Source organism: Tupaia chinensis, unplaced genomic scaffold, assembly GCF_000334495.1.
Source record: "Tupaia chinensis unplaced genomic scaffold, TupChi_1.0 Scaffold000037_3, whole genome shotgun sequence".
Taxonomy (NCBI): Eukaryota; Metazoa; Chordata; class Mammalia; order Scandentia; family Tupaiidae; genus Tupaia; species Tupaia belangeri.
This window is the reverse complement of record NW_006159486.1, coordinates 2137745-2150525: the sequence shown is the minus strand read 5'-3', so window position 1 is coordinate 2150525 and position 12781 is coordinate 2137745. Positions and strand designations below refer to the sequence as shown.

General features: G+C 40.4%; 1 protein-coding gene across 2 annotated transcripts in view; it reads right to left on the bottom strand.

Moving 5' to 3' along the window:
* Positions 1-1631: 1631 nt before the first annotated feature.
* Positions 1632-12781, bottom strand: part of ZNF484 (zinc finger protein 484) — a 66068-nt gene continuing 54918 nt past the window's right edge. For both annotated transcript variants that reach the window (XM_014588614.2, XM_014588616.2), the window contains one exon: positions 1632-4693. In XM_014588614.2, the coding sequence (XP_014444100.1) occupies positions 2436-4693 (2258 nt within the window). In that variant the 3' untranslated portion in view covers positions 1632-2435. The remainder of the gene's footprint in view (positions 4694-12781) is intronic.

The window sequence follows — 12781 nt, the reverse complement described above, 5'->3', positions numbered from 1 at the left end:
TATTCCCAAGATATCTCATTATGTATATGCAAATATTCCAAAATCTGAAAAAAAAATCTGAAATCCAAAACATTTATGACTCCAACTATTTTGAATAAGGGATACTCAACCTGTACAAAAGTCACATCTATATAAAATCTTTTGTGTGTGCACATAAGTATATGTATGTTTAAACTTTTTTTTTTAGTTAAAAGAAAGGCAAATGTTGAACTGGTCTATTTGTCATCACTTATTTTATATACACAGATCTGATATTATTGGGACATTGAAAAAGTCATGGTGCATTTTTGCATAGAAAATGCAGAAATTTGCCTAGAAAAATGTGTCATGACTTTTCCAATGACCCAATAAATCAATTAACAAAATGAATTCTATGTCTTGTAGAATTTGCTCCTGTAGGAAGACTTTTCCCAGCATATTAAGAGTTTCTTCCCCATATCTACTTCATGGCAATTAATAAAATAATGTACTCGTAGAAAGCATTCTTTTCAATTTTTGAACTGATGTTCAATAAGGTACAACTCATGGACAAAGGTTTTTGCCATTTACAAATCATAGACAATAATCATAGGGCTTCTCTGAGTACTTTACAATTGGTGCTGACGTGTTAGAAGTCTTACTTTCAGGAAATACACTGTCTCACTTGTGCCAATACAAAAGAATACTAGAGACTGACTACTGTGTGAAACTATTCTCTCATTAAGTGCTTATATATTGTCTCTCATCAGTAGAAATTATCTGATAAATTCCAGTTGAGGGGGTTTCCAGTCACTGCTTTTATAGGTTTTCTCTCCAAAATGAATTTCTGGTGCCTAAAGAGATCTGAACTGTGATTTTTAAATCATGTGTGAGTTTGGTGATATTCAGGTACCTTGAGTTTTCAAAGGATTTTCTATGGTCACTATTCATCAAGGTTTTCTCTAGCAAAGATTCTCTAATATGTAATGAAGTATGACTTGTGAATAAAACCTTACCCACATTCAAGATAAACAGAAAATTACTATCTCTTATGAAGTATCTGATGTATAATTGTTGGTTTGAATGAATATAAAAACAATGACTCAAAATACATAAAGCAAAAATTTGCTCTAAAAGAGAGACACATTTGCAGTTATTCTAGAAGACTATCACACACTTCTTTCGGTATCTGATAGAATAAAACACAAAAAAAAGTCTATTAGACTATAGAGGATTTGAAAAATACAAGAAAGATTCATTCGTAGGATTGGGGAGGGGATCAGGTATATTCTTTCAAATGTCCAAGTATATTTTATCTCCTAAGAAAAAAATATATAAATGCAAGAAAATTGTGCTTCATGGTTATTTAACATGTACTAATAAATCTGGAAGGAAAAATTCTGGGTTTTAAAAACCCACTTTGTTTTAAATTCTTTTTTTGCCATAGGGTATGCGTGTTCACTGAAGAGATAGAGTCAATGAGACGTAAAGTGAGAAATCAACTACCCCACCAAGGGGGATGCAATCCCTTCTCCTCCATTCTTCTCTTGGGATTCTGGGCACACACACACACACAACACACACACACACACCCAGCATAAGTTTTAAGTCTGGGACTCGAACCATGGTTGGCATGTGGCCCTTAACCACCACACCTTCTGCTGGCCCTTAAAACCCATTTTCTTAATTTGCTCCTTTTTCAAATAGGAATCAGGAAAAAAAAAATTGCCAGTTTTTGTGGACGAAGCTGAGGATCTAAAAGAGCTGTCACCTAGGTCCTGGTCCCTGTAGCTGACTTCCATCTTCTGAAGGCCAACTCAAAGGTAACATGTAGTTAGGGGCTGCTGTGCACATCATTGATCACTTCTAGGACACAGGCTAGTAGTTATTTTAGACCTCTTTGGGATCTACTGCCACAGCATTACACCAATTCATTCTATAAAGAATAGATGACAGTGACTTAACAAAAATCCTTTGTGTCTAGTGCCCATTTGCACAAAAACTTCTGGTTCCTTTTCATTATAGACTATAATTTCCTACCTTCTGCCTTGATTTCAGTGTCCTCAGGGTGCTTAGAGAACAAAAAAAAATTTCTCACCACACTACTAGTTATGAACTAAGTCAATACTGAATAGTTTTGCTACCCAGGGCAGGAAACCCCAACATCCTTGTATCTGTACAGCAGCTTACTCCAAAAGGGAGACAAGACAGATTGCAAGTTGTTTTCCTGAATATCCATTGTGACTTGCAGGGGACTGACAGCTCCTGCGTCAGGAAGTAACTGAGCAGGGCCAGTACAAGCTGCTCAGAAACTTTTCTCCAAAGTACCCACAGAAGTGGGGCTGGACATGGGCTTTGTGAACCAGCTATTCCTTATTCTGAGAGAGAGAAGAAAGTTGTATTTGGCTACTTCCTGTTTCTCAGGCAAGCTGCACCCTCACCTGTGTGTCTCCAAGTTACGGTTGTGGCACTGGGTATTATACATCTCCACTATCAGTTTTCTGCTGTATACTGAGTTGTGGCCTCCAGTTTAAGGCTTTTTCAAAGTCGCAACATTCATAGGGTCTCTGTTTAGCATGAATCTTCTGATGTTTAATAAGATTTGACTTGATGGTGAAGGCCTTTCCACACTCAGCACATGTATGCAGCTTCTCTCCTGTGTGAATTTGATGATGCTCATGAAGCTGTGACTTCTTAATGAATGACTTCCCACAGTCACTGCACCCATAGGGTTTCTCTCCGGTATGAATTCTCTTATGTCTATTTAAGTGTGATTTCTGGATAAAGCACTTCCCACATTCAGTGCAAATATAGGGTTTTTCTCCTGTGTGAATTCTCTGATGCATAATCAGTGTTGATTTCCTTGCAAAAGCTTTTCCACACTCACTGCACTCAAAATGTCTTTCTCCAGTATGGGATTGTTGATGGATATGGAGGCCTGACTTCCGAGTGAAGGCTTTCCCACAGTCAGTACATTTATAGGGTTTCTCACCAGTGTGTATTTTCTGATGTGTAAAGAGATTGGATCTGTCAGTGAAGGCCTTTCCACATTCAACACAACTGTAGGGCTTCTCTCCTGTGTGAATCTGCTGATGCACATGGAGTTGTGATTTCTTAGTGAAAGATTTCCCACAGTTACTGCATTCATAGGGCTTCTCTCCAGTATGAATTCTTTCATGTGTAATAAAATGTGACTTGTGGAAGAAAGCCTTCCCGCATTCAGTGCAAACATAGGGTTTCTCTCCTCTGTGAATTCTCTGGTGCATACTTAATGTTGATTTCTGGATAAAGGCTTTCCCACATTCACAGCACTCATAATGTCTCTCTCCAGTATGGCACTTCTGATGTATCCTGAGCCGTGACTTCCAGGTGAATGATTTTCCACAATCACTGCATTTATAGGGTTTCTCTCCAGTATGAATTTTTTGGTGTTTAATGAGATTTGACCTGTCAGTAAAGGCCTTCCCACATTCAGTACATATGTAGGGTCTCTCTCCAGTATGAATCTTTTGGTGAATAATGAGATTCGTCTTGTGAGTGAAGAACTTTCCACATTCTGAGCATATAAAGGGATTCTCTCCAGTGTGAATTCGCTGATGCACATGGAGTTGTGACTTTTTTATAAAGGATTTACCACAGTCACTGCATTCATAGGGTTTCTCTCCAGTGTGAATTCTTTCATGTGTAATAAAATGTGACTTACGGATAAAGGCCTTCCCACATTCGGCACATACATAAGGTTTTTCTCCTGTATGAATTTTCTGATGCATACTTAGTGTTGACTTCCTCGTGAAGGTTTTTCCACACTCCGTACATTCAAAGTGTTTCTCTGTAGTATGATTGTTTTTATGGATATTGAGGTTTAGATTCTGAGAACAGTTCTCACTTTCGCTATATTCATAGGGTTTTCCTTTAGTATGAATCCTCTGACATCTGAACAGATCTGACTTCTGGATAAAGGCTCTTCCATATTCACTGCATTTAGAGTAACTGTCTTCATTATGAGACATGTTTGATTTGGGGGAACAACCCTTCCCATACTGCATGCCTCTCTGTGGTTTCTCTCCCAGATAAACCCTCTGATCTACAGTAAGTTGGGGCTTCTGGAAGGCTGTCTCACATTTGCTGCATTCTTGTTTTTCTACAGTACAAAGACTCTGATGTGCAAAAAGTTGAGACTTCTGGATGAAAACTTTTACATATTCAGAAAACAAATATAGGTTCTCTCTTGTGTGCATTTTCTGATGTTGAATGAGAACTTGCTTATGGGTCAGAAGTTTCCTACATTGAGTACATTCACAAGCATTCACTTCTGTATGAGAATTCAAATGAGTAAAAACATCACTGTAACTTATAACCTTATCAAGATTTTCTGTTGCATTTTTTCTATTGTAATTACATAAGCTTATAACAGGTTTGAAACTAATTTCAAACAAGTCATAGTTACGTAGTCTTTTTCTGGAAGGAACCAGGTCTAGATCTACAGGAACCATTTTTCTGATGTCCTTATATTCACAACCTCTCTCATTAACTAGTGTTTGCTTGCTGATGAAGGCCACATGGCTTAAAAGTCTGCTCCAGTTTTCCTCGTAGTTCCCTGTTTCTTCACCAACCTTCCACAATTTTTCTAAAATGAAATATGAGTCATCTCTCATGAAGAGATTAATTCTCTCAGACTGAAAAGAAACTTCTTCAGACAGTCCCTGTTGTGAAGTTTCAAAACCAAAATCTCCACCTAAAAAAGAAAAGATAAAACTGACCAAAAATAACAGAAGGTAGAAGGATTGACACATAGAGTTCATTCAGGATGAACATAGAGAAATAGGAGAGACTCTATATAAATATAGCAAATACATATAAATATGTAAAATATATCTACATTATAGAAGTGTAACAACCTATTTAACCTATGTAATATACAATACAATAATTTAGAATAATAAAACTAACACTTATAGAACACTTACCATATAATACATTGGAAATAACATTTAGATGTACTGTTATAAGTTCTTTATAAACTCATTTAAACTCTGCCGCAGCATTTGCTGTTGGTATTATTACTTTCCCTGTTATACAGATGAGGAAACTGAGCCACAGAAGAATGTTTAGTAGATCAAATGTTTAGTAATTGGGGAAGAAGAGATCCAAGCCCAAGCAAATCAGTCCTGCCTATGTAGAACTAGTCAGTAAGTTAGGTGTCAGAGAACAAAGAACAAATTCTGTGGCTTTAAATAAGTGTTTCTGAGTCTAGATTCTTTTTTCAAGCATTTTAAACTTTCATTTCTTTCCTTCTTGTTAGAGAGAGAAAGAGTACCTACATTCTATAGGATCTTGTCAGGCTGTAATCTTTCCCCCAGTCTTCTGACCAGCCAGGATCACAGAAGCACACAGGTGTGCCCAGGATGCTTTGGTCAAACCAGAACCTGAACCTGGGCTTCCCATATGGCTCCAGCATGCAGTGGTGGCCTGCCACCTGTACCACTGCAGCTGGGTCTCAGTCAAAGTGCTTATTTTCCTTCATCTGTAAATCCCTTCATCTCCCTGTTCTCTATTCCTTAGTCATCACTGTGCCCTGAATACCAATTTATGTTCATATTAAAACAGTGACAGCCTCAGATATCCTGACTCAGCCAAACCATAAGGGAGATGCCTATGATTCGATTCTTTGTCCCTCTTGTGTTGTACAGAGACACATATCAAACAGAAAACACTAACAGGAAGCTGTTAAGTATGTCACATTCCTTCACAGTTTAAGCTGGGAGCCCTGCACACCTGACACAGAACACTAGGTTTGTCATCAGGTAGAATGAAGGAACTCAGTTCTCACCAAGCATAGGGAAGTAAAAACTATTCTTGTTGTAACAAAGCCAATAGCTTAAGGAAAAGGATGTGTCTTCCACCAACCCTTAGTCTTCCCACCAGTATATCCCAGACAGGGCAACTCACCCCATGAAGAGCTACCCACTAACCCACCACAGGTCTAAGTTGCTAGCAGTGCCTTAAGGCATTGATCAACATCGATCAGTCAACCTCAATCAATTGAAAACCACAGCTCCTCAGGCCAAATCCAGGCCTCTACCCAAAAGCTAAGGATGGATTTTTACTTTTTTTTTTTTTTGGAGAGGTTTTTGCTATAGGACGCATGAGCTCGCCAGACAGACAGAGAGAGACAGAGAAAGACAGAGAGATAGAAAGCAGGAAATCACCCTGCGGGGGGGATGGCCACGCCGCAATCCCTTCTCCTCCATTCTCCTCTCGGGATCTTGGGCACGCACGCACCCGCGCCCGGCGTGAGTTTAAGCCACTGGGGCCGGGACTCGAACTGCGGTCGACCACGTGGGAGTCCAGCGACATAGCCATTACGCTAACTGCTGGTCCCGATTTTTACATTTTTTTAAAGAATTATTTTATTTATTTAAATTTAACCAGAGAGGGACATAGTGAGAGAGAGGGAGAGAGAGAGTAAACAAGCTGCCAGGTCTGGGACTCAAACCAGTCAGCCATGTGGGAGTCCAGTCTCCTTAACCACCACGGTACCTGCTGGCCTCAGATTTTACATTTTAAATGGCTGACAAAAGTCAAAAGAGGAATACTTCATGATGTGAAAGTTATATGAAATTCGATGTCCAAAAGTTACTATTGGACATAGTCACAATGATTCAGTGATGTCCTGTTTATCACTGCTTTGGGACTACAACAGCATAATGAGTAATCATGTCAGCAAACAAAATAACAGCAGGATGAGTAGTTCTGTCAGAAAACACACAATCCACAAAACTCTACTTACTCTGGGGCCTTTGAGGACAAGTTTGTCAATCCCTTCCCTAAGGGATGGTGGTGCAGAAACTGTTCCAGAATGGCCGTCAAAGAAAGCTGTCTTGCCAACTTGGCCCACTCACTGCAGAACCATGTTGTTTCTTGGGGTCCCTTAGTTACTAGAGCTTGGCTTTAATATACCATTCTTGCCCAGAATGATACTCATTTAAACTAAAAATTTTGTAATAGAATATAAAGATACAGTAGATTCTCGATGAATATTTATGTAAAAATTCAATTATATTATTTTATAGACTTCTTGAATATAGACACAGTCTGACCATACATCCATATTATGCTGTCTCTAGAGCTGATCAAGTCACCAGACATGCTCTTTAACTTCCATCACACTTTTTTTACTCACATATATTAATGGGTTTATTAGATGAAGAAAAATCAATGGAAATTGTAATGAGTCCAATTAAAGAAACAAGTAAAACTGACCACAACGTGTAAGTATGTGTGTTATTTGAATTAGCAGATGGATCATGAAATGATCAGAGTCAGGCGCAGGGGAATAAGAAAGAAAATGTCAAAATGGAATAGACAAGGTTATAGAAACTAGACACAAACAAATATGAACTACAAATATGAGGCCATGATCTTTCTTTAGCTTATAAACCCATAGAGGGGAGACTCAGGTGTTAGATAATCCTTACCTAGTTTTGTTCCAAATAGCTATGTAGGAAAAACATAGTGCTCAGTGTTTTAAACAATGAAATCTATCAGTAGCATCTAAGATGAACTAGTTTTTGCTTTTTTTTTTTTCTTGTTAGGTTTGGTTTTGTTTTTAAAAAAGGATTGCTTATAGACTGGAAGCAGAGAACTTAGTTCTCTTTCCCACTATACAAGATAGCAGGTGAAAAAGCTGTGAAGCAGGATACTAAGGAGAAGAAACCCAAAGCCAAGAAAGCAGATGCCAGTGAAAAGGTTAAAAAGGGTTCCCCCTAGGCTAAAAAGCCCAGGAAGAGGGAACCCCACTGCAACTGAAACCCAGTCCTAGTCCAGGCAAATGGCAGATACTCCCAATCTGCCATGTATTCCAGGAAGGCCATGTATAAGGGGAAATAGCCACGAAATTCAGGATTGAAAAGGAAAAGAAGGAGGAGGTTCTTGCCACTCACGAAACCAGTTGGTGGTGACAAAAATGTTGGTACCTTGTGGGTAAACTTCACAAAATGCTAGGTATTATCCTACTGAAGATGTGCCTTGAAAACTGTTGAGCTATGGCAAAAAAACAAACAAACAAACAAACTTCTTCAGTTAGCATGTGAGAAAACTGCAAGCTAGCATCACCCCTGGAACCATTCTGATCATCCTCACTGGATGCCTACAAAGACAAGAGAGTAGTATTCCTGAAGCAGCTGAGCTGTGGCTTGCAACTTCTGACTGGACCTCCTCAATAGAGTTCCACTATGTAGAACACACCAGAAATTTGTCATACCACCTCCATGAAAATTGGTATTAGCAAAGTAAAAATCCCAAAAGAACCTCACTGATGCTTACTTCAAGAAAAAGAAGCTACTGGGACCAGCAGTTATTGTAATGGCTATGTCACTGGACTCCCATGTAGTCGACCGCGGTTCTGGACTCCCACGTAGTCGACCGCGGGTCGCATCCCGGCCCCAGTAGCTTAAAACTCACGCTGGGCATGTGTGTGTGCATGCCCAAGATCCCGAGAGGAGAATGGAGGAGAAGGGATTGCAGCGTGGCCATCCCCCCTCGGGGGTTATTTCTCACTTTCTGTCTCTCTGGCTCTCTGTTCCTCCATCTGTCGGGCGAGCACACACACCCTATGGCAAAAACCTCTCAAAAAAAAAAAGAGAAAGAAAGAAAGAAAGGAAGAAAGCAAGAAAGAAAGAAAGAAAGAAAAAAGAAGCTACAGAAGCCCAGTTACCCAGAAGGTGAGATCTTCAACACAGAGAAGAAATACAAGATGACAGAGTAGCACAAAGTTGATCAGAAAGTTGTGGACTCACAAATTTTACCAAAAATCAAAGCTGTTCCTCAGCTCCAGGGCTACTTGTGATCTGTGTTTGCCCTTACAAATGGAGTTTATCCTTACAAATTGGTGTTCTAAATTTCTTGCCAAGAACTTAATTAAATAACCGAATGGATCAGGGCCAGTGTGGTAGTTAAGGTGCTAGACTTTCACATGACTGACTGCAGTTCAAATCCCAGAGCTAGCAACTTGCTTTCTGTCTCTCTCTCTTTCCGTGTGTCTCTCTAGTGAGCACACACACCCTGTAGCAATTTTTTAAAATGATGTTATAAATTTAAAATAAATTGTAATTTTTTATAAAAAAAAAAAAGAATCAGCACAGCTACACAGGGATAGAATTGTTAGTCATGGGAAATATACATCTGGATCTAGGTGGTATTACTGGAAATTAGAAGAGGGGACATTTAGGGCTAGCAGGTGGCATGATGGTTAAAGCACTGGACTCCCACATGGTCAACTGTGGTTTGAGTCCTGGACCTGATGGCTTGAAATCATGCCGGGTGAATGTGCATGTATGCCCCAAATCCCAGGAGATTGGAGAAGAGATTGCAGTGTGGTCATACCCCCAGGGGTGATTTCTCACTTTCTCTCTCACTGTCTCTGCCTCTCTCCAGTGAGTGCACATGCCCTATGGTAAAAACAAAAACAAAAACAAAACAAGAAAAAAAAAGAAGGATGAATTCATATTGTGTTTTCTAAAAGAAAAATCAGAAGAACAGAATGAACTGTTTGAGAAGGCAGATCAGAGGGAAAAACCACAATGGAATATGACAAGATTGTAGAAGGAGAGCCATGGCTTTAGCATGCTACTTTGTATCTTGTCTTCCTTCACACAAGCAGCAACTGTGGAACTTTATGTGCATGAGATATTGGCCTTTCCCAAAGTGCTATATAAAGCAGAGGCCAACACTGACTGAGACATGACAATCAAGAATCACAAAATGAAAGTTATCCCTTGAACCAAGCATCAGTCACAGTTGATGCCATTATTCAATCCGTGACACACAGGTCCAGATGGAGAAAGATGCCCTGGGCAGCATTAAGGAGCGACCTTATCCCTCCCAGCTGTCTTAAACACCAAATATAACTTTCAACTTCAGTGAATGATGTAGGACAGAGGCATAGTGCATACCTACCAACAGACAGTAGAGCCAGTTTGAAAGAAAAGCCCCCTGTGGTGGTGGCTATTGCCAGGACTCCTTGCTCATCACTTCAGTCATTAAATTATCTGCAGAAATGGAAAGACTCCACTCCCTCAAATTTGGTTCAGATGTCTAGAGTGCTAATGGGACACTGAGAGTACCTGAAAAGTCTCATTACTCATAGGCTTCATGGAGAGAGCTGTCCATAGGTTTAAGTGTGGCCTGAAAATGGGGAAAGGAGACAGGACTAGGCTTCACATGGTGGTCGGGGGCAAGACTAACTGTTTCCAGAGTGCTCTGAATTTCCAGCCAGTGCCTGGAGAGGGAACGCCTTAAAACATCTTATCAGTTTGCCCAGGTGTGGGGTAGAGAAGCCAGAGGGGTGATGCTTAGAAGTTGTCAAGAGTCAATTATCAAAAATAAGTCAGGATCTACTATAAGTTACAGGGTGAAATGTTCAAAATGTGTCTTTTAAAAGAATTTTTTATTTAATTTTATTGTCATTATTCTTTTTAAAATTTGCTATGGAGCATGTATATTCACCAGAGAGAGACAGAGAGAGAAAGTGAAATGTTTTATTATAGAAATACAAATAAAACTAATAATTAGACATTAAAAACCATTAGATTAGCCAAATTATTAAAAATCTGGATAACACTAAATATGGGCAGGGGTCTGGGAATACTAATGCCCTTATGAGGTATTCAGGGGATTACAGAATAATATAGCTAGTCTAGAAAATAATGTGGCTATACTTAGTCATATTAAAATTGGCTACCAGTGATAAAACAACTCCATTATCCTTCCCTGTGACAGTCTCACTTCCAATGAGGATAATTCATGAGCCCAGCTGCAGTGGCATGTGCAGTTAAGTGCTATACTATGCAGACTGGGACCATGTAGGAGGACCAGGATCAATCCTTGGTCCAGGGACCAGCAGTAGTCGACCGCGGTTCACGTCCCGGACCCATTGGCTTAAAACTCATGCCGGGCACGTGTGTGTGCGTGTCCAAGATTCCGAGAGGAGAATGGAGGAGAAGGGATTGAGGCGTGGCCATCCCCCCTGGGGAGTGATTTCTCGCTTTCTGTCTCTCTGTCTCTCTCTGTCTGGCGAGTGCACACACCCTATCACCAAAACCTCTCAAAAAAAAAAAAATCCTTGGTCCAACTGAAAGGCCAGGTGGAACAGTGTGTACCTCTAATCCCAGAGAGGCTCAAGGTGGCTAAGACAAGAAGATCAGCAGCTTGAGGCTGGCCTGTGCAACACAGAAAGATTCTATCTAAAAAACAGCCACATGATGTTTCCAACTGTAGATACCAGAGACAGTATGAGAGGAGGGTGGAAAGTGGCAGAGGGTAAGAAGTAGGAAATCAAGGGGGTGGGGGAAAGCAAAATGTAAGAAACAAGAAATGAAGGACCAGCAGTTAGCATAATGGCTATGTAGCTGAACTCCCATGGAGTCGACCATGGTTCGAGTCCTGGACCCGGTGGCTTAAACTCATGCTGGGTGTGTGTGCATGCATGCCCAGGATCCTGAGAGAAGAATGGAGGAGAAGGGATTGTGGTGTGGCCATCCCCCCTGGGGGGGGGATTTCTGACTATCTATCTCTCTGTCTCTCTCTATCTTTCTGGCAAGCGCACACACCCTATAGCAAAAACCTCTCCCCCAAAAAAGAAACAAGAAATGAAAAATTATTTGTTGACAATAACACGTATAATATCCTTGATTGAGCCATTATACAGTGTATTCTGGATGACAAAAGTCTTATTTTATATACTGTAATGAGGTACAATGAATGAATGTAAATAAATAAGTTTAAAAAATAAAATACAGACAGATGGGGCCAGCAGGTGGCATGGAGGTTAAGGCACTAGATTCCCACATGGCCAATCATGGTTTGAATCCCAGACCCAGAGGCTTGAAAACCACACTGAGTGTGTGTGTGTGTGTGTGTCCCAAATCCTGAGAGGAGACTGGATTAGAAGGGATTTCAGTGTGGCCAATTCCTCCAGGGGAGTGACTTATCACCTTCCCTCACTCTCTGCCTCTCTCTGGTGAGCACATGTGCCTTATGGCAAAAATATCTGGAAAAAAAAAAAAAGAACCACGTGTTATGGCCACACATGTAATACTGACTGAGAGGCAGGAGGATAACAACATGGCAATATCCTGTCTTAAAAAAAAAAAAGTATTTAGGAAATGTGTGGTAGTCCTGTTTGTAGCTGCTGGAAGGCTGGGCAAGGACAGTGTGATATATGTCCACACCATCACAATCAGAAGCAACAAACTAGAAAAACATACTGAAATGTGGACAAACTTAGGTAAACAAAAAGAAATACATATAATTTTGCCATTTCTATTAATTAAAACCATCAATAGTTTAGATTTTACAAGTACTCCAACAAATTCAAGGTTAAATAGCAAATATTGGAAAATCTGGCTCTGGGAAGGACAAAATGAACATGGGGTCTGGGGATTAAAAGGAACACAAAATAAGAGGGGGGCCTTACACACATGGATGGTGATGCTAACTACAGATTGAAGCTATCATGAGTTCAGTCCTAGGCCAGCAAGTGGCATGGTGGTTAAGGCACTGGATCCGGACGGCTCCAGTGAACTAGATTTTTCAGGGAATGAAGATTTCCTACTGATAATTCAGCCTCCAGCAAACAAGCAAGCGGTTGAACTTCAAGAATTTGAAAGAAAGGGAACCAGCAGTTAGCGTAATGGCTATGTCGCTGGACTCCCACGTAGTCGACCGCGGTTCGTGTCCCGGACCCGGTGGCTTAAAACTCACGCCGGGAGCGTGTGCGTGCGTGCCCAAGATCCCGAGAGGAGAATGGAGGAGAAGGGATTGC